The 23998-nt window shown below is 39.9% G+C and overlaps 1 protein-coding gene across 1 annotated transcript in view; it reads right to left on the bottom strand.

The window, feature by feature from the left end:
- Positions 1-6109: 6109 nt before the first annotated feature.
- The window catches only part of LOC124261735 (glycogen synthase kinase-3 beta-like), a 30375-nt gene continuing 12486 nt past the window's right edge, over positions 6110-23998 (bottom strand). The window contains 7 exon segments of the mRNA XM_046696087.1: positions 6110-11623; positions 12143-12329; positions 14690-14883; positions 15558-15664; positions 16085-16194; positions 16197-16217; positions 17291-17401. Of these exon segments, the coding sequence (XP_046552043.1) occupies positions 11454-11623; positions 12143-12329; positions 14690-14883; positions 15558-15664; positions 16085-16194; positions 16197-16217; positions 17291-17401 (900 nt within the window). The 3' untranslated portion in view covers positions 6110-11453.

Genomic DNA, 23998 nt, shown 5'->3' with positions numbered 1-23998 from the left:
TGATCATGGTTTGTTTTCATCAAGTTAAAAAATCAATACTACTTTCTACTCTTAGTTAAATATGTATTTAAATCATGACCAAAAGGATTTTACATGACACAACTTGTAACATAACGATTTCTTCCACGGAAGCGAGGTGGGGGTCGAAGTGAGCTATTGCTCGATGAATTTCTTGCTACATTCGCGTGGTTAACGTCCACTCACCACTGTGTAGATAGTAGTCGATCTTCTTCCTGTAACCCTGATGAGCGATTCTGATCATCGTTACTATCACTATCGTCAGCCTAGCTATTGTTTCTTCAATGAAGATTGAATGGAAAGATTGTCGCTGTCTCAATTATGTCAGGGTCTGCTTTGTACCGAAATGCCAACCCACTGTATTCACCATATTTAAATCACTTGACATGACATGAATGGTTACACACCCGAGTAAATTGGAGAACAAAAGCCAGACCTAGCCAATAGGTAACCCTTATGACAACAAGAGATTTTGACAGAATCGTCTATGAAAACAAGTCGGAAGCTAGACAAAGCAGGTGACAAGATTAAATGACAGTAGATTGTGAAAACATAAAGCTTTCATTTTTCACAACAATTCTCACGATTTCAGGTTTAGACAAAACTGTAAAGAAGATAATTTACCCCCGGAAATGTACATGAATTCTACAGCGCCCATCACATGCATACCTGAGATTGCGTCATGCACGAAGACGCGCCCCTCCAATTTTGGTTGAAATTTCGTTCGGGGGAGAGAATTGTGCACTGTTGTCAAAAAGGTCGATTTAAGTTAATTAAATGTCGAAATGAGTAGTTTTAATGACGGGGTTTCATTTACAACAATGCCAAACATTTGTAGCGGCAGAGCCTCATTTTTAGATTTCCACGATTTCCATGTTACTGTTTGTCAGTACTCGCTGTACGACAGAGCACGCTGCACGACATGTTTGCAAGGATTAGAAGGAGCGTAGTGTTCCAATATACAAGTGCTTAGATGTATCACAATACTGATTAATATTTATGTATCCAGTTAAATGAATTGGTCTCAAAATTCTGGACTGGTTCTTGTACTAAGTTGTGCAATAGGACGGAACCCAGTCAACAGAAAACGAGACTGTTGTGTAATCAATGTTTTGACTTGCACCACCACCACCACCACAACCACCACCACTACTACTACTACTATAGGTGGTGGGGTAGGCTAATGGGTAAAGCGTTCGCTCGTCACGCCGAAGACTCGGGTTCGATTCGATTCCCCATATGGGCACAATGTGTGAAGCCCATTTCTGGTGTCCTCCGTCTTGATATTGCTAAAATATTGCTAAAAGCGGTGTAAAACTAAACCCACTCACTACTACTATTACTTATGCAGATGTATTGCACAAGGATCATGCATCGAATTGCTGAAAAGCATGTGCAAATATCGTGCATGTGAGCAGCTGCGTTCTGGTGTAAAGTTTTGTTGAGACTTCACCAATTTTTACTGATTTTTATCATTTATTGACCTCATGACAACGTTTCAACGTTACGAAGTTGTTTTACAATACATTAGTTCATGTGTAAACAGTTACTGAGCACCTTTAAACAGTATGGAATATTTGGCAAAATGTAGTTTAGCACATTTGCCTGAAGTAAGTGCCTATATTTACACAATTTACACAAGACAAATGCTGGGCGCTTATCCCAGTATAACCGATCTTTCCTGCCTTCTGTTGTTAAAGCATGGAATGCACTTGATATCAATATCAGAAATGTAGATTCCCTATCTAGGTTCAAACAATTGATTTCCACAGATATTCAGATTTCTTCAAATTTTATATACATTGCTAGTTATGGCCAGCGACAATACCAAGTGATCCTATCCAGAATTAGGCTAGGTTGTAGTGATTTAAAAGCACACCTATTTGACAGATTCCTGATTGATGATCCCACTTGTCCATGTGGCCATAACAGAGAAGATGCTATCCATTTTTTTCTGTCATGTCCCCGCTATGCCCAGTTTAGACCCGACAAATACTTTGTCCTTAACCACCTCAGCATATATACCATACTTCACGGCAATGACGACTTATCTCCTCTAGACAATGAAAACCTAATAAAATCCGTACAGAATTATATAACTGAAACTAACCGCTTTACGGAATTCAAGTAACAACCTATAAACATAAAATGCACTTGGTATCTTGTTCTTTATTTTCTTTTCTTTATTTTTATTTTGTTTTGATTCATTCGTTAATGTTCTATTGTCTGCTCCATACAATTAAGTCACGGTAATAATGAATTATATGCGGAGAAGCATTGACATAGGCCATATGGCCTGTTTGCTGATCCTATTTCCATTTTCTTATGTTGTGTACTCTGAAAAATGTAGACATTATTGGAAATAAAATACTGTTTAAATCATATTTACACTAGTGAGTCTAAACTTTTGAAACTAAGTACACCCATGTAATATATTGACAAGGGGGGCAGTCATGTGCTATATACACTTAGAGTTCTGAAAGGCACTGTAATACAAATACTGTTATTATGGAAAGGTCCAAACCGTTACACTGCCTGGTTCATTCAGCTGACGTTACAAGACCAGTATATTTTTGATGGTCACTTTCTAGTTCTACCCAGTTCTCAGCCGGGGCCTACAGTTGCAGTCAGGTGACCGTATTGTCTGTATTGCTATAATTATTATTATAGAGTATTGTTATTGTGTTTGTACTGCCATTACAACTCTTTGCAGTGGTTTGTATTGATTTTAAAAGTGTCTAATTTTAAACTACAATTGCTAATAGTATACCTTTTCTTTGTTGTTAGTTGGTTTCTACCTGAATTCTTTTGGGTATAGAGATCTGGGTTAATATATCTTTCTATCTGGAGCAAGATAGAAACAATATCCAGTGTTGTAGAATATACATGCCTAAAATCAGTACTAATTGTTAGTGTCAGACATATCATCTGTGTGATGACAGTGCCAGGTAAGCATTGTTTCTAACAAAAAATCACACGTTACATGTTCGAAAAAGTAGGTGTTGTTTAATGCCCATGAATATAGTATTTTGGCTAAGGTCAGAGACCTCCAGCCTCGGACCAAGTTCGTTCCAGCCCATTCAGTGTGTTCCATCAGTCTCAGTAAACTTAGGCTCAACACTGCCTTACTGAGTCCAACAAACCCTAGTAGAAGGTCGCGTCAGCTAACCTTTGAGCGCCCTATGACCGTCCAATCGGCTTGTCCCGGAATAACACGAGTTGGTCACGAATGTAGCTACTCGTGAATATCGGTGTAACCTTGCTGTCACACCCCTGGTGGAATTTCAAATGAATTCGATGAAAAAAATATGAATGACCAAAAAACACTCAGACTAAAAGATCCCCAGAGCTATGAAATATAAGCCCAATGTTAAAGATTAAGGTTGATTAGTTACATACAAATACGATATTATTGTTTTGAAACTCATAGCGATCATAATTACATTTCCTAAAATTGGTCGAAGCGCAGGTACAATCTGCATAACAAGCCCGCAAGATCGTCAGAAATACACTCAGTTGGATCCATGAGAGCAGTGATGTCAACAAACGCACGTGCGTGTATTTGAATCTCTCACCGTCAATCGCATGATTCTTATTAAAAACGTCATAATAGGCAGCAAACTCCTTTTAGCTATGTTCTTTGTACTTTCAATATGACGATATATGTTTTTCATGATTCTTTAAACAATGACATAATGCCATAAACGATTTAAGTACTCGGGATTATTTTTATCAAAGCACCGCGCTCATTTACGCGCGTTCTGGTTGGTTTGTCGTATTTTCGCACATAACAAGTATCGAGTGGGGGACGAGTCTTCTTGGAGGTTACGGAAAGGGGCGAGCGGTGACGAATGGAGTCGCTATTCGGCTTGTCCCGGAATAACACGAGTTGGTCACGAATGACAAAATGGTGACCAACTCGTGCTATTCCGGGACGTTACGGAAAGGGGCGAGTGGTGACGAATGACAAAATGGATTTTCTCTTCCCCATTCGTGACCAACTCGTGCATAAATCTGCATAACAAGCCCGCAAGATCGTCAGAAATACACTCAGTTGGATCCATGAGAGCAGTTATGTCAACAAACGCACGTGCGTGTATTTGAATCTCTCACCGTCAATCGCATGATTCTCATTAAAAACTTCATAATAGGCAGAGAAATCCTTTAGCTACGTTCTTTGTACTTTCAATATGACGATATATGTTTTTCATGATTTTTTAAACAATGACATAATGCCATAAACGATTTAAGTACTCGGGATTATTTTTATCAAAGCACCGCGCATTCGTAACTACTCGCCTCGTAACTAAGACTCGTACCCCTATCGTACGCCATTATTGCCCAGAATCGTGGCAAACCAATAAAATCTCGCGTAGTAAAACGCATTTAGAAGCATGAAAATGGCGGCACCGTTGAAGTTTGAAACTTCGCTAAAACTATGCAAAGCACAATTTAAACATAAACTTTGAGCTATAGGATCAGAAACTTTAAACACTGAAACATATTTTCAAAGGAAATGACTGTATTGCTGTTTTGCCCACGGGATATTGGATATTTTAAGTGCCATGTTTGAAAATTCAGAGTGATCTTTCCTTGGTAATAGTTCTAGACTATCTTCATCTCCATGCCCGTTTGCGCTTAGACAGAGCCCAGTCGTAAACACGGCCACGAGAGGTGTACGAGACGCCATTCGGCTTGCTGGAATGACACAAGTAGTTACGAATGAGCACCGCGCTCATTTACGCGCGTTCTGATTGGTTTGTCGTATTTTCGCACATAACAAGTATCGAGTGGGCCGTCTTCTTGGAGGTTACGGAAAGGGGCGAGTGGTGACACTGATCTCTCAACAGACGAAAATCCGCATAAAACACAGATGTTTGACCTGCAGTATATATACGCTTAGGGGCTTCTGATGACATGTTTACTATCAGCTTATAGTTCCGCCAAATGACATGCTGGAATATTTACAAAAACGCTATTCTATTTTCAGCATGAGTTACTGTTTACTCACTTTGGTGAATAACATTTGGCGTCCTCCATGTGTATAAATTGGAAGCGATCGTGCGGAAAATAGCATTCGGAATCGTTCGAGTACAAACGTTTCAGGTTACGGAAAGGGACGAGTAGTTACGAATGGTTTTTAAGGTAAATGTTCAAACGGTATTTCAACTTTCGAGATTTGGTAATCTGTGTTACTTTCTCAGTAAAGTACAGATTCCACTACTTTGATGGGTTGAGTCCAATCCGAGATTCGAACCAACACCTCAGAATCACCAGCACACTTCGAGGGTGTGGGTTGAAATCCCAGATGGGACTCAACCCAACAAAAGTACTAGAATCAGTCAGAACTTAACTGAGAAAGTGTAATCCCAAATATAACATGCTACATTTGACCACTTTCCAAATGGCGCGCTGTATTCATAGATAAACATGCTAAAAGCACTCATTTAGAAAATATCCTAAAACATGAAAAAGGATCTCAATTTGCTAAAATTGGCTGTACAGGTGCAGGTGTTGTCATGGGCGCTCTTTGTAGTAGTAAATTGGATGTGTTGAGAATTTCAGGTATATGCTAAAACATGTGTAAAGTACACCAAAAGTTTAAAAATAGAACAGGTGAGGTGAGGTGAAATGGGGTTTAACGTTGTACTTAAGAATATTTCACTCTTATGACGTGTGTATGTGTGGCTGCTTGTACTAGCCCAGACTTAAGATGGTTTTATAGTGCTAGCCCACTGAGATACCATGCCGCAGTGAAGCATGAATACCCCACTCAGACACATTATACTGACTCTGAGCCGACCAGTCCTTGTTGTACCCATTAATGCCCAGCGTCAGGCAGGTACCAACAAGTACCATATTTAAACGTCTTTTGGTATGACCGGCCAGGATCAAACCCGCGACCATCCGCTCACCGGGTGTACTACACCACGGAGGCCGTTACGACAGTCTGCTCTTTCTTCATATTGGTATGTCTGCTTCCAAACAAAAGAAATGTACCATCATGTCATATGTGTGGCAGAGGGACAATGCTGCCATCACTGTGCTGTCCTCCTTGATCTGCCCACAAATTAATAACACAAGAAATAAATCTCTGAATGAAATTTTATTTACAGCTTACAAGTTTTGACTGCGCTGACAACCAAAGACAAGAGAGACGAACAGTGTACAAATGAACTTTCTTACAAATATCCATTAGGACTGTTTACTAATTCCACTGTTACCTAACTGAAAGGCACCATGCATCAGATAACAGTCACCAAGGAACCAGAACCAGTCTCTTCGTGGCCTGATTCTGTCAGTCGTCACACACAATTACAGAAGAAAGAAGATCTTGAACAGGAGTACCATTTCAAAGATATATAGCAAGTTTGTGATGGAATGAAGAAAAATTAGAACAAAGTTTAACTAAAGAGTTGCCAGGACCACAGATGATCACTCTGCTTCATGTCCTGGTATGTACACAACGACTTCGAAACAGACATCACAGAAATAGTGAATAACTATCAGCGGCAGTCATAAAAAGTGGAGGTCACATGACTTGGGTCACATGACCAGCATGACATCACATACTGTACATACATACATTCCACTTGGTGACTGACTACCATGGCAGCGAAAGATACAATGCGTTGAACATTATCTGCAGGGTTCGAAGTTAACAAGTATCTTAATATCATCATCTTGAAGTTCCATTGACACATGTCTCAAGAAAGTAAGGGAGACCTAATATGCAAAAACATCAACAACTGTGGCATTAGAAAACCCGCCTTAATTTCCAACCCTGTAGCGTGTCCCCTTGGACCAGGTAGGGTTTTCTGGATGGGAGGAACCAGTGTCACAAATTAAGGGCGTCCTTGGGTTGTTGAGGTCCTCATATATTATTTGAATGTTGGGACGAATTCAATCTTAACATACCTTAGTAACTTTTAACATTAGGGTTCTGACAAGGACCCTTGGACTTTCTTGCTTAATTTGGGCCACTGGTAACAAAAGTATGAACTCGGCAGGAGCAACAGTTAACGAATGTTTTGGTGCTTCTGCAAAATGTTGACTTAACCTAGAGTCTTTATGACATATGCATTCTGCAAAGATCTTATATAATGTACACTATACATGTTACTTTCTTGACAGGACAGACTTGAAGAACAGCCATGGAGCAACAAAACTGCATTTCCTTAGACCAAATGATTATGCAAAGTGCAGTTGTTTTGTTTCCTTCTCTGACAAAGCAGTTGAAGTTTACAAACCGAGATCCGCCAAAATGAGAATGAACATGAAAGAATAGCATGAAGCAGCATGTGTCTGAAACATATCTATACACAAAACATGTTCACCTTGTAATACAGTGCAAATGGTCTTCAGATTTGGAAAACAATGACTGTTTGATGCAGTTGATTTCCTCATGGTATCAAACCAACTGGAGACTGTCAGAGCTAGTGATAAGCTCCGGCAGGGGATATGTTTCAACTGAAAGAAACGACTAATTCCTGACCCACCCAACAATGATGACCCACCCAACACAAGGAACTTCATCATGTTCTCACAACAGTCATGCATGCAAGGACACAATTGACATAAGTGAACTTTGACCCAGTGGTCATTTACACACAGCAAGCTATTTACAACTATATAATTACAAGTAGGTTTATATATATATATATTCCTATATACATTTAAAACTTCCAAACATACAATGGTTAAAAATGGCAGAGCATTTTCTACCTGACGTTCAGGAATATGTTAAGATGTAACCTAGGCCGACTTGGGACTCCAGGTGTCAAATGGGACAGACATGTGCAAGTAGCCATGGAGAACTGACACAACCTTTCCTCTTGTTACAGACTAGATGTGATCATGGGGGATAAACAAGCAGAATCAGATTCAATCAACTCTTGAGATCATGTAATTTGGGTGTACCAGGTTGTACTGTTGGGCCCAGATGGTATATCTTATAAAAGTATTAAGTACAAAAGAGTTCTATGCACTGGACTACATAATGGGAATGCAAGACCTTTCAGGTTCTGAACAGTACAAAAGCTCACGATGTGTAATCAGTGCAACATATTCTTGATGACGATGAGGATGTAGATCAAGAGTTGGTTGATAATACTACAGTCTACAGGGAAGATAACAAAACAACAGGGGGAATTAACAAATGATAAAACTCAGCTAAAATGACAAAAAGTGTATTCATTTGTGATTGCAATCAGTAACAAGTGAACCTAAAACCTGGATTCGTGCAGTGGAAACCTAAAACTGTCTCATGCCATTTGCTACAGGGCAGTGGTTATGACGCCTTCATCGATACTGGCGATAGTGCTTGTTTCATAATCCTTATCAGTAAAGATTGCTTGAACCCAAATGACCAACTGTCTGTCGTTGGCTGTCAAAGCATCCTGCTCTCAAGTCACATCAATTCCCACATAATTTCTGACATTAATACTTGAACAGTGTGCAAACAGTGTTCCAAGAATATGAAATATGCTGTTACAGAAAAAATGGTGTTTGATTAACCAAAGTTCACATTAGCTGAAAGATTTTTGACACTGGCATGAGTATGTAATGCTATTTAAGTTTGATATTACTTTGCGTCCAACTATGGCTTCAGACTGACTGCATGGGTGAAGGAAGTGCTCAACTAACTCTCAACTCTATACTATGATCAATTGTTTGGTGTGTGATATGGTCTCAAAACATTGCTGGCTAAGTAGGCATAATAGCCTTAAAAGTTACAGCCAGTTTAAATTTTACTAAGTTGTGACAATTTTTTTTTTGCACAATACTTGGCATGGGTTATCACATCAATTCATTTCTTTCATCTTGTTTTAGCATTTACAGAAATGGGAAATGTTTCCTAATCTAAACAATTCCATAAAAAATTCAATAGCCAGTGTTTGGCTGAATCTTCTGAAAGGTCCCAGACTTAAACTTCACAAGCCACAGGCTAGTGGGCAGGCATTGATTTCACTCAACTCTGTTGGAAGAATTGTCTCAACAAGACTGAAAATAGTTCACAGTCAAACATCAACAATGATTACACTGACAGGTTTGGATCAGGGATGACAGAAATTCCATGTGTTTTGGTGCAACTTGGACCTTGATGGACAAGCAGCCCTGAAAGGTTACAATTAATAAAGTAGTCACACAAAAAGATGTGTTCAAATATTGCATAATCAAATAGTTAATTGTGTAGAAAATAATCATGGAAAAAACATTATGTCTGACAATATCATTGTAAAATTTGGAAGATATTTCATCTTGACAGGATATCATTTCTGTATCAAGCTGTGTTGACCATCAAGCAACGTCTTCATTTGACTGACATATCAATTAACATAGTGCTCCCTACTCCAGTTGCACAGACAGGTCTTCCCGAAGACTCAATGTCAGCAGATCAGATGATCAGCAGGCTACGGTTTGCAGTAAGTACGGAGTCCAAATCAGGTCATTTACAGCGAAGATGTTACTTTCAAAAGTTGATGTGTAAAACACAAGCTAAAATAGAATCATACTTCCAATCGCCACAGCGACAGAAACAGACAAGCCAACTGCAGTTTTCCCGAATACCCTGATCAAGAACATCAATTTGGCATCCACCCACCTGTCATTCAGCACCAAGGTAATTTACACTAGGACCACATACACAGGGGTAATGTTGGCAACTAATACTACTTCAGATGTCAATATCACCTTGACCTGACTTAAAGATTACCTGATAAAGTGAGCGAGATAAGTTCACAGCCACAGTATTTCACTTATATGTAGGTGTGTCAGCTAGACGTGGGTGGACAGCCTTAAGTGATGCTGGGTCCTTATTTTCGAAACGTTCGTAGCCCTAAGAATTCTTAACTTTTATCGTAGCCAACCTGTTAAAAATGGGCTTAAGAAGTTCGTAGGGCTACAAACATTTCGAGAATAGCTAGCTAGGTCTCAGACTTTTACCACTTTGCTTTAACCCATGAGCATTGGCATAATGCTGATTAACCCAGAATATAACCACACAAGTAACCAATATGTTTTTGGTGTGCCTAAGGTGGGCAACTGCTCAGTGAATAGTGGCGCCTTAGCTGACTGAACCAAACATGCCCACTTTCACCCCACCCCTACCATCCAAAAGTGATCCTATCCTTGAAAGGATATTTCTGGTTACATACCAGATTAACTTTTGTCAGTTTTTGGATACAGACTTGGAAAAAAAGTGTCGTGTTGATTCAAATAATTCTTACTTGGACTCAATTTTATAACCATCTCAACAGTACAAGGAATTTGACCATGTGCGCAATACATATGGTGGGAACCCACAAACCCTTAAATATTATTACCCTAAAACATACAAGAACTACCCCTTAACACATGTAAGGAAGGTTGATGGACTGTGGTGTCAAATGACCTGTGTGTATTTGGACTTACAAGAACCAATGTGTCTATGATCAGTCTCATGGTGCATATGGCTGCTCTGACTGTTCATTGGGGCTTCGTTATCCTAAGTCTCGTAAAGATGTCATGTTGCAGCACACCACCACTGTACATGTCAATCCACACACACACCCACACACACACCTGTCACACCACATGGAAACACACTCTCCTGATTCACAAGTACAGACTTAAAAACAGTCAACATAATCAACAAGTTTAATATACTGGTAAAAATATGGCTTGATTGGATCTCATTGAATTCCAAGCAACCTACTATTACAGCCTCCTCAATCAGATGATGAAGTTGGCTCTCCTGAAGAGATGGGCAGGCTACACAAGAGTTGCACTAGATGTTGGTGTGTGTCCGTGATAGGATGAAGACGATGGTTCACAGTGTTGACCAGTGACTCACCACAATGACCACAGTTGTTGACAACACAAGGTGAAGAAGCTGGACTGGACACAGCTGTCCCAATGCCCAATACTGCACAGACACAGATAGAATAAGTCAGTCCAACAATTCTTCACAACTACATGTAACAATCCCAATTCCCTTCAGCAACAATGGCTTGCAATCAACCATACAGATGCATGTCACAGCCTCCATTCAAAATGTCTGTTTCTATGAGGAGGAACAACTCTGACAGTCACTGCAAAATATTCAGAGTTCTCTCCCCTTTCACTGCAACAGGTATCCATTCACCTAAAATCATTGTATGTTCATGGCATCAGCACATAACTCTGCTCCAACACTACCGAGCATGATCTAGTCGAGTCAGAAAGGGTGTTTCCTTCTCCTCGTCCTCTTCTCACCTGTCCCCTCACATCCCACCTGGAGAACACAATCTCCCACTGCAGTAGCTTTCTCAACAACAGTGCACAGCAAGCGACTGGACACTCAACATCCAGCCCTTAATTCATGGTGGGTGTATTGCAACAAGTCAACAAGTCATGATTGTAACATGTGATTCATATAAATAATAGTTGGGGTGGTAACCTAGTTGGAGCCTGCCTCATGCCGAGGTTCCAGCGGCCGCAGCAGCCCCTTGTGACGATGTGGCATCTCCGCCTGGGTTTTGTGATTTGCTGTCGTCTCCGACTTGGTCTGCTGACGAGTTGCTTTCAACATTTCTCACGTGGGGAGGTATTAAGGTTGCGTTAAGAGATGGGGCAATACTCAGTTCTGAAAGAGAATCATTATTGTATGAGCATTAAAAAGCAAGTTTGCCTTAAGGTATCTAAATCATAGCTGATCATAAAACACTGTATGATCACAACACCAGGTACTCTTTGTACCACTTGTCTCTTAAATCGACGAAAAGCAGAGCTAACCATCATTATCAGTGACAAAACTCAAGTCTACTTAACCAACCTGTCATCATTTATAGTAGATTTGTGTGTTCTGGACTATTAGCAAAGCTTATTAAACCGAAAGAAAAAATCAAAATCATGGTTTTAAGACTGATCCAGGCGTGCATGTGATGTGAGCCACCACACTCAACAATGCCCAGCCATATAATGGCAGCCCGTAAATAATGAGTCTCAACCAATGATTCATTACATCGAGGTATGGTGACACCCAATAAACCAAGATGCTTCTTACAAAAGGCACAGCTTGTTGGAAACCAATAGTGGCCCCCAACCCTGCATGATTCCATGCCTGCAGTTTAAAATGAGTACGTGTCTGGTACATGCTCCTCACCTTCTTGAGTGAAGTTGAAAAGTGGGGGTAAGGGTTTTTGGTTAGGCAGTCTTGTTGCTGGGTCCCTCAGTTCATGGAAGAAGGCATGTGCGCAGGCTTCCAGTGGAGAGATACGACTTGACGGGGTGTATTCCAGTAGCCTGCTCACCAGGTTAATAGCCTCGGCTGGAGTTCGCTGTCTAAAAACCTTCAAGAAAATTGAAAAGGAAAACTCCCGAATTATCACAGAACAGCCAGACCATGCTCAAACGCCCACCACCAAAACACCCTACTTACATCTGGTTGTTATGTGATCCCGACATGGATACCTTGTTGCAGTGTGTGGCATTCATAAATAACATGTAGCAGTCATAGTTACCAGCCTGGGTGCCATTGTTCAAAACAACCTTAACGCCAAGGTGATCGTAATTCCCATACCTTAACAGAGACTTACGATAGTCTTAGCCCTAAGGTTGTTTTGTACAACGGCACCCTGGTAAACCTGACTTCTACCTGGGTACCGTTGTTTAAAACAACCTTAGCGCCAAGGTGATCGTAATTCCCATACCTTAACAGAGACTTACAATAGTCTTAGCCCTAAGGTTGTCTTGTACAACAGCACCCTGGTAAACCTGATTTCACCTTATACTTGTAAGAGCATTAGGATATGGTCATGGTTTTTCTAAAATCTTCTGAAAATCTTCTCTAATTACAAGTAGGCACCATTAGTAATATCAAACCTGTCTGAGGTTCATATCAATCTAGTAGTCATCTAAAGGTTTGGGAGAAAACTATTTGTCTGTATAAGTGTTCTGTCAGATTAACAGACTGGAGGCAGGGTCTATCTCATACCAACCACCATTACATTTTAATAATTTCTAACAGTCGTCAGTCAATGTGCTAGAAAATACACTGGTCTGAATCCTTGGATATTAAGTACCAAATTTTGTTAAATATTTTGAGTGTTACCTTCAACTCTTTTACTGATCAATGTAATCTACCAGCTTACAGAGACTCTCAGGTATTGGCTAAAAGACAATAAACTGACTTAATTATGATTAAATGGATCAACGTGCAATGTCATTAAGCATATACAGAGACTGTCTGCTGCTTGGTTGTTTTGTAAACCTGAATATTAAGACCATGCATTACTCACAAAATTAATTCACTCTCATTTAAGAATTAATTCAAAAATGAATTAGTGTGTTATGAGAGTCTGTAAACAATGTGAGTTTATTAGACTATTACAAACAAAACTGATAACATGTTACTATTCTGTGAAAACAATAGCTACAAAAACATGCTGAAAGAGCATTTCAAATCCTTAAAATAATACATGCCTCAGTTAGCAAACAACTGATAGCAAAGCAAAGTGTGTATCATGCAACTTCACATAAAGACCACTTTGGACCAAATTTTTAACATTTTGGCATTATGAACAATCTGGATTATTTCCTTTTCCTCGTTTGAAGCTCCTACATTTCAATTCAATAAAAAAAACGGAATCATGGAGCAAATGGCTTGGCGGGACCAGAAGACACTTCTCATACACCTATTTCACGTCATATTTGAAATTGTAATAGGACTGAATAGTAATATGTAATGTCATACCTAAGTTTTAGAGATCAATTATATTAATATGCATGGAGTGAGTTCGGTTCAAACAGCTATTAAATATTCCTGCAATATTACGGTAGGGGACACTCGAAGACGGCTTCACAAAATGTGTCATTGTGAGGAATGGAACCCGTGTCTTCTGCGTGGCAGGCAAACGCCTCAACCACTAGGCTACTCCACCGCCACTATTAACATGTAACTGAAATGTTAGGATTGGAAACTGAGGAAGACATTCCAGGGTTCTTGCAATGATCCTAATATCACAAATAAACTATGATAATGAAAATATCCATTTGAGTTTCTTGCTTAGTGCCACAGACATATACCAGCCGTACATGGCCACCCGCCGTACATGGCCACCCCACATATACCAGCTGTACATGACCACCCGCCGTACATGGCCACCTGACATATACCAGCCGTACATGGCCACCCGCCGTACATGGCCACCTGTAATAATCAGCCATACATGGCCACCCGTAAATAATCAGCCATACATGGCCACCCGTAAATAATCAAGTCTTGGTCAAACATTCAAGTGAGCCAAGTTGTGAGCATCTGTCCACAGACATATACCAGCCATACATGGCCACCCGTAAATAATCAGCCATACATGGCCACCCGTAAATAATCAAGTCTTGGTCAAACAATCAAGTGAGCCATGTTGTGACCATTTGTCCACGACATCTGGTAACATGACAGCCATGAACCAAGTTAAAGAGTCTAACCATCTGATTCAAATAGTCGCTTCTTATGTCCTGTACAGGTTGCTGGGGACCTATTCTAAACCAGATTCCCTAAGAGTTCAAGAATGCCACATGATTTCTAACACTGCAAGTACATACTGAAGAACATTCATTAGTTGCTAGGCTAGTTCAACGGGTATCAACACAACAAACCAGAAGCAAGCATGACCAAAATTCACACTGATTGTCGGTGGTTGATGCTTACTTTTGTCCAGGGATGAGCTTTGATCTGTGGGAACTTAAACTCGGAATAGTTGGGATTCATCTCTCGGATCTGCTCCCGTGTTGGTGTACCAAGGACCTTGATGATTTCTACCAGCTGGTCAACGCCGCTGTCCCCTGGAAAGATGGGCTGACCCAGAAGTAGCTCTGCCAAAACACATCCTGCTGACCAGACATCTGTAAAAATAACACTAAAATATACCTGGCTGGAATATTGCACAAATCCTGTAGTCTTTAACAAACTGCTGATCAGACATGTGACATTACAGAAACATGATCAAGTCTGTAACGGCAGCTGACTAGAATTATATAACACTAAAACTGTAGTCCGTCACACAACACAGTAGACACCGTCAAAATAACCATGAATACAAAAGGCATCAGCCTTCCTCACTTTGTCTACGCTTACATCACCATTACATAAATTCAGTGACCTAACTGACTAAAATGGAAGTCTGATAACTGGTAGTCCAGATAACATACTTGTATTCCCCTCCGAGCGAGAGAGTTAGGTTTTACGCCACTTATATATTTAAGTAGCAATATTCCAGCAATATTGCGAAGGGGGACACCAGAAATGGGCTTCACACATAGTACCCATGGGATTCGAACCCAGGCCTTCAGTGTGACCTAATTCCCCCTCTGACTCAAAGTAGAATCTGCATATAACTGAGACAGTGTCATTCCAAATATAACATCTCACAGATGATCACTTTCTAAAGGAATTGTGTAATTACACACACAATACACATACCTAGCAACATAATCAACACCACTTTGTAGGCAACACACAGCCCTTGAGGTCAGCCAGGTAGTGATATCCTGGCCCCCAAACTACCATCACTACCCACCTATTTGTGCTGTGTAGTCTGTTGCCCCAAATATCAGCTCTGGGGCTCTGTAGTAACGTGAGCAGATGTATGATACATTTGGTTCTCCCTTAACAAGCACTTTAGCACTGAAACAAAGTCATATGTACAATTATTGAAAAAAGTCATTTCCAGGGCAGATTGTGATCCTAAGAATTCATAAAAATCTGGAATATATTGAGAAGAATGTTCTACCAAAGGCTGATAAAAACGTCCTATTGACATACATATCTTGCAAAAATCAATGAAACACGTCAAAGTGTTTCTTCAGAAAACACTGAAGAATGTGACAGCAAAACTGTGTAATGTGAACTGAGAATGGTTAAGATGGATCTTCACAAATATATCAGATCAAAGTGGACAATACTTGTGTCATTCAAGCTTCTAGTTGAAACAAAGCAGACCTGTTCAACTTAATCAATACAAGACTCATACATTGTTCATCCCATATTCAAAGAGTATAATACAGATACCACACATCTCATGTATATTTCAGTCAAGAAACCTACCTTCCAAAATCACACAGTTTCAGTATCCCAGTTTCTGGGTCTAACAAGAGGTTTTGAGGTTTGATATCCCGATGGCAAACTCCTTGTGAATGGATGTATGCAAGACTTCGCGGAACAGTTGATACATATACAACTGGAATAAAATTCATTATCATTAATAGAACATTTGTGACAAAAAACATTTACACACTCCCACAGCTGAGTTACCCTCATTGCTAGGCATCAGTTCTGCTGTATTTTGTAAGTCAATACTAGGGCTGCAACGAATACACTATGAGGCGAATATGATACGTATCATGAATATTGGGTAACGAATACGAATAGTTATTACGAATACAATATTGTAGTTAAGTGATTGATGTACAATATGGAACGCCCATGTTGACAGTTTTGATTTGTCACAGCAATAACTAGTGATCTTATGACACTCAAATTTGGTATGTAATAGTTATAATCGACAGTATCATGTGCAGTCTTGGCAAACTAACATGACTTGCACTACTGCAATGCTAGTACATGTTCCACAATGGAAAAGGACATATGGGTCAAGTAAAACATGCTCCCTTAAAAGAATCGTAAATATTCGTTAATATTCGGTTTTGGTGACCACGAATAACGTAATGAATTCATGAAGGGCTACGGTTCGATTCACCGAATATGCGAGTGAATCGTTACAGCCTTAGTCAATACTATATTGTGCCATAAGTTCTCTTGTATACACCAGCTATGAGATGTCCCCTAATTCGTTTATTGTTAAATATCAGCTTGTTAATGTCACAAATGGGTGCATGGGATGTCCAGACTGTGACATAGTATCTCCTGCACACAACAGTTTTGTTTTATCTCTTCACAGATTCATTGTTTAATATCACTTCTTTTAGATATCACTTCTCGGGGTTTTAGCTGGCTGCTTGAGCTTAGACAGTGATGTGACTGACTGACTGACTGAGTTTGGTTTTACGCCGCTTTTAGCAATATTCAAGCATCATCAAGGCTGGGGACACCAGAAATGGGCTTCACACATTGTACCCATGTGGGGATTCGAACCCGGGTCTTCGGCGTGACGAGCCGACGCTTTAACCACTAGGCTACCCCACCGCCCAGACAGGGATGTGAACAAAATGGGGTCAGATTGTTATGTATTAATGTATTTATTTTTTCAGTGTATGCATGTGTGCAAGTGAAACTACCAGTAACACTGTATACCTTGATGAAGAGCAGCGGGACCGAGTTCTTGCTCTTGCTGTAGTGTCTTGCTACCCTGTAGACAGTTTCTGGGACATATTCCAAGACCAGGTTGAGGTACACCTCATCTTTCTACAACACAGAAGCATCCCTGTTCATGCACACTGTAAATACAACATTTCTGTCCACATGTGATGGTCTCAGATTGAAACACGAGGAGATTGATGTTGTAGGTCGGGTCTTAACCTAAATAAACCTCAGGTCTTATAAACTTGCATGATTCACCGCAGGTGTTGAAAGCACATAATCTTAAACAATGCATAGTACATACCTGAGATCATTTTCTTGTTGGCTGAGATTTAGAAAACCCTTTTACAAGAAATGTTCAACTGAACAAAATCATCAGACCTGCAATTCTCCATCCTAATCACCAATGCAATAATCTATGAAGCACTGTTGTGATACTTATCAATCTTCATGTTTATGAAACATCTTCAGATCAGAATTCTGGAAGAATACTGTGGTGGTTCTTTTAAACACAAAAACTCAGGATGAACACAGGTAAGAATATAGATCCCGATCAACATATGCTTGTACCTGCAGGTGACTAAATGGATCAAGGTAATCTGGTGACTTGGTTGATTGTCATCTCAAATTTTGAAAATCACTAGATTGTCTGATCCAGCGAAATTGTTTACATACACTCATATAAATGGAATACTATTAATAAAGAAGAAAAGCTCCTGAGATTGAAAGTAATACTTGTTTTAAAATACCACTGATATAGCTACGAGGTAACTCATAGTGGCAAATTCTGCCAGAATTGATACTACGAGCATACTCGTGCTGGCAGTCAATGTGTTAAATTTAGTCATTAATACTGTTCACGGACATATCAGTGAAAACGTATGAAATGGCATGCTTATTTCGCCTCATTCTATATGCGTACAACCAGTGTATGACATAAACCAAAAATCCAGCCAGACATCAGGGCTCGTAACTTCAAAATGTTACCAGCCCAAAATGGATTTAACCAGACCAGACACCAAGATATGGTGAATTTACTCAGATGTATGGAACATCTAAACAAGAGTCATCAGAAGATGACATATCCCCCCGGCCCCCACATCTTTGAAAGAACAAATCATCTGACAGTTACTTAAAGTCCAGCTTGATTTTAGACTAAGTGCAAATCGTTTCCATGGAAATCATGAAAAAAATAAATGACAAAAATCTGCAAATAGCAAAAGGCACCACTTTGGGATCTGCCTCACATATCTGCTAAGTTTTGCTGAAAGATATTGAGAAATTTTCAAGTTGTGCTCCGGAAACGAAACCCACCCCTCCTTTAGGGACTAAGTCCGAATCGTTTCCATGGAAACCGAGAAAATAATAATATGCTCCGGAAACAAAATGATTACAGACGGACAGACAGACGGACGAGGCGACGACTATATCTCACCGCATTACATGCCGGTGGGATAAAAATTTACCAGACCATCAGGCTGGCTAGCTGTAAATCTAGACCGTCTGTCTCAGGCAGTCGGACAGGCCTTATTTCATACACTGGTACAACATCCGCTTACCATTTTGTGAGGGTCTGATATTCGCTCCTACAGAGATAGCACCAATTTCACAATATTCTCAGCAATCATGAACTGAATACCGTCTCGTCACCCATGGACCCCAAGACCAGCGTTACTGACGTATTGAAATCATATTTGACAGTTGTCAACATTTTGTTTTGCAATCAGAGTGGCATGTACCGCGGAAAGTCAACGGTGACATGTCAAACAGTGTCATGGGTAAAGTGTCTCCAGCCACGCAACCAAAGTGCTGAGCCTATGTTAATTATGTTAAATATGTACTTTGCGTGCAGACTCTCCCAGTGTTGTCACAGCCCCTAGTGTACAGTACACATCCCTGTGCACTTAGAAGAACCCACGAATCCGTTGGTACATGACCAGATGGTGGCCACATGAATACGTGCAAACACCTAGTTGCGGGTACAGCAACATGCAGTAAACTTGGACAAAATACTGTAATCATAGTTATTTTCGTGTTGGATTAATTTTCACGCTCTTAGCACAAAAAGATTGTGCGCCAATAATCATACCACGCGCGAAATATTCATGGTCAAGTCATGACAAACACTCAAGTAGGAATTTATTCTCTCAGATAACAACATCAAAACAATACATTAAGGAATAGAGGCATATATACTAGTAATAGCGATCACAATCAACAAATGTTTGTTATCAATTGATTGACAGCTGAATCACTCGTAATCACAACATGAACAAAGCTCACTTACGTCAGTCACAAATCACAATAGTCCAGCTTGAGTGAAACCACTCTTGATCAGGTCACTTTGCTTGGAGATGTTGTCATGGGTAGTGATTATCCACTGGGCGTGTGAAGAGGTTTAACAACACTTGTCTTGATGTCAACATCAATTGTCGATGTGGGATCGTCACATCTAACTAGTGTTTCATTTCATCTTTGAAAGTCTTGTTCATGGCGAGATCTAGAGGTCGCAACTTGTCAGTGCAAGAGGCAGGCACATACACAAATACAATGTTCTTTTTCGCCAACAGTTTCTGCACGGGTTCCACACGATGAGTACGATACACATAAAAAATGCAAAGTGCCTTCTGTTTCTTTGGTAAGCCAAGCCGAGCATGTGTCGCTGTCACGTCGGGGTCAATGACTTGAATGATGTACCTCATCATATATTCCTCGTTGCTCCAATGTGTGTCCGTATGTGTAACATCCCAATCCTCGGGAAATTTCACTGATGGGTGACATCGGTCCGTTTTACCACCATAAATCAGTTGGGATGGCAGGAATTCTCCGGACTTCGTGATGACGAGAAGGGCAGTGATTTGACGCTTGTCACCAATTCCAGAGATCGTCACTTGTTTAGTACCACGTTCGTCCCAAGTCCAGTCACCTCCAGGCACAAGCGACAGTCCAGTTTGATCCCAGTTTATTACGAGTTCATCAAATATCGTGATTCTCAATCACTTTTGACACTCGGTTGATGAATTCTGTCTTGATGTCTTCAAAATCAGCTGGTAGTCGTTTCACATCTTTCGTACCCTTCCGCTTGACAAAATCCATTCTACAAAGTAGTGGCTGGGCCCATGATTCTGTCAGCTCGATGTTCCCTCCAAATTCTTTGAGAAGCGATTCATGTCGTTTTTTCTTGATTCCATAAGCAGCTGCTAACAAAGTTCTTGTATTTATTGCTCCACCTGAGAGTCAAGTTTTTCGAACCCATGCCCTAATATCTTCTTCATGTTCAACTTTGGCATTTGACCTCTGACAGCTTTGACCAATCGGCATGGAGATTCGCCAGTTTTCATTTGCTGTTTTCGAAAACTTTTTTGTTTTTCATTCCCCTCACTGTCGACTCGCTAACTTTCCACTTTAATTCAGATGAAAATTTTCTGGATGCTTTCATCATGCCATTTTCAATTGCATAGACAGCAATTTTACCCCTAATTTCTTCATTGTAATTGGTGTACTCGCCACATTTTCTTTTTTTGTTAGATGAACTTTCTGACATTTCTTCCATTTTGTCAACTGCGTTATTGGCCGCTATGGTCACTTCAAAATCACCCTCGTCTTTACAGCAATTCGGATCAGGTAATCCAGGTGTCTGAGATTTAGGAGCCTTCGCTAACCACATTCGTAATACCATCCTGATTCCAGATTTCTATGCATAAGGTGAGATATTGAAATTGAATCATATATACACCACAAATTGAAACAAAGACAAGAAATGCAGCCAATCAACGATTTGGCCATGTGAACAACATGTGTTCATGAACAACAAACACTACTTTATGATTTCTATGTTTAATTATTGTAAGTACTTGTATACACTCTTCCTTAATTCGTTGTCACTTGATCTCGCATATAGGACAGGTGTTGTCATGTTGACATAAGTATAATCCCACCTCTCTCTCTGATTTTTTAGTAAGTGTTCAAAGTGTCGAAAAGTGTTCAAAGTGTCGTGGTGACGGCGTTGGACAACAAAAACATGACCAGTCAACCTCTCTTGATATCTTGCTCTTTAGTTGTTCAAACACACAAATATTTTCAAGACTGACTTTGACCTTGACATGAATGTCATAGTGTATGAAATATGCAAAGGGGTACCAAAGAAATTGAATATTGAAAAACATTCAACGGAAGTCTTGAAAGTCTATGAAGAAAATCCAGTGAATTCAGGTTAACATGCTGAAGTCTTCAAAGTGTCGCAGTGACCTTGAAAATTATGTGAAGGTCACCAAAATCGACTGGGCCTTGCATTTTGCCTAGATGAAGCTTGGTGTCAAATATGAAGAAAGTCCAGTGAATGTTTTTTGAGATATCTCACTGACCATCTTAACATGCAGGTTAACATACTGAAATCTTCAAAGTGCCGTGGTAACCTTGAAAATTAAGTGAAGGTCACCAAAATCGACTAGGCCCAGCGCCTTCCCTGGATGAAGCTTGGCGTCAAATATGAAGAAAATCCAGTTAATGGTTCTTGAGGTATCTCGGTGACAAGCATAACATGCAGGTTAATATGCTGAAATCTTCAAAGTATCACCATGACCTTGAAAATTATGTGAAGGTCACCAGTCAGCAGATCTTAAGATACTCCAATTCGTACATACGAACGGACGGACGGACGGACAGAGCCTAATTATAAATAAATAAATAAATAAATACTGTATATTACAACAGATAAGCCAAAGTTTGAAGACAACAAGCATTGTCACTAAGGTGACATAATCCCCTGCCGCAAATTATCAAATCAAACTTATAAAGTAATGAAAGTTTAAGTTAAATGTCAACAAAAACATGACCAGTCAACCTCTCTTGATGTCTTGCTCTTTAGGTGTTCAAACACACACATATTTTCAAGACTGACTTGGACATGAATGTCATAGTGTATCAAATATGCAAAATTAGTACTAAAGAAATTGCTTTTTGAAAAACATTTAAGGGAAATCTTGAAAGTTTTGAAGAAGATCCAGTGAACTGTTTTTGAAATATCTTGCTGACAATTCAGGTTAACATGCTCAAATCTTCAAAGTGTCTCTGTGACCTTGAAAATGAAGTGAAGGTCACCAAAATCGACTGGGCCCTGCGCCTTCCCTACATAAAGCTTTGTTTTGAATATGAAGAAAATCCAGGGAATGGTTCTTGAGATAGCTGAACATGTGGGTTTACATGCTGAAATCTTCAAAGTGTCGCCATGACCTTGAAAATTATGTGAAGGTCACCAAAATCGACTGGGCCCTGCGCCTTCCCTACATAAAGCTTTGTATTGAATATGAAGAAAATCCAGGGAACGGTTCTTGAGATAGCTTAACATGCAGGTAAAACGTAGAAGTCCCCTTGTGACCCTGAAATTAAGGTCAAGGTCACCAAACCTGACTTGGACCTTTCTTATACTGTGATGAACCTAGGTACCAATTATGAAAAGAATCTAGTGAACGGTTCTTAAGATATTCCAATTTGTATGTACGTACGTACGGACGGACGTAGCCTAATACTATATCCCCCGCTTCGCGCTAAACGCGTGGCGGGGGATAAAAAAACCCATGCAGCCTGTAGAAGGGGGTCAGATTATCTGGGGTTAACACTTTTGTCAAATATTTCTCTGGTGATCAAAAAGAAAAAGACATTGTATTGTTTCGCGTGAACAAAAAAGAGAAAACTACTTTGTCAGTGAAGACATCAAATTTGCAACTAAAACATCACTAGATAACATTATTTACCTTTTCAGTCCTAATTTGTTTTTGCTAGGCATTTTATTATGCAGGGATTAAGATTATCGCGTGTATTTGCCTCGTATATAGAGCTGGAAATAGCAATCAGCTGTGCACACATTTCCCGGCGATCTAGTTAAAACATACCCAATAATATAACAGGATGAATTCTGACGTAGTGATCGGTAAAATATAATATCTAAAACTATTATTTTACCAATATAAAATATATATCCCAGCATTGCGTTATATGGACCCTCACGAACATGGTAAGCGGAAGTTGTATGCGCATGGCCTCCATGGAGGGTGAGGCGGTAATCAGTACGTGATAGTTGAGAATAATGGTGCTATTGCAGTTGGAACGAACATGGTAAGAGGAAGTTGTACGCACATATGGAACGATGTGAAATAAGCATGCCAGTTTGTTGACATGTGAAACAAAATGTATATATAAACGTATCCATTTTCTGTCAACTAAACTTCCTTTTGAAGCAATATGATTGTAATTTCTGTGAATAATGCGGACCGAAGTTATAATTATTAGTAACTGTCAGTTGACCAGACAAACCAGTGATTGATCCATGTTTCGCCAAGTCAATGACATGCAAACCATGCAAGTCACCTCTTAAGAACAAAACAGATACCGTGGGACTAGCAATTCTCACCTGGAATCCCTATCACTATTTAGTCACCTCTTACAACCATGAATGGGTGCTGGGGACATATTCTACCAAAAAAGTCCAAAGGATAATAGGGATCTGGAGGCCTACTTGTATTCTCCCTATCTCCCTTGAAAATTATCTAAGTAATCATTTTGAGGATGATGAAAAGGAAGAAAGAGTAACAGTCTTCCTCAAGTACAAGTATGTTTTGACTTCAACCTGGAAAAGTTATGACAACATGTAAACAACTGGACACTACAAACAACTAACGCAATCAACAATGTTAGAGCAACTTG

This window comes from Haliotis rubra, unplaced genomic scaffold (genome assembly GCF_003918875.1).
Source record: "Haliotis rubra isolate DU_JTF1 unplaced genomic scaffold, ASM391887v1 Scf806, whole genome shotgun sequence".
In the NCBI taxonomy this organism is placed as follows: domain Eukaryota; kingdom Metazoa; phylum Mollusca; class Gastropoda; order Lepetellida; family Haliotidae; genus Haliotis; species Haliotis rubra.
The sequence above is the reverse complement of the archived record's forward strand: the minus strand, read 5'-3'. Positions and strand labels throughout refer to the sequence as shown.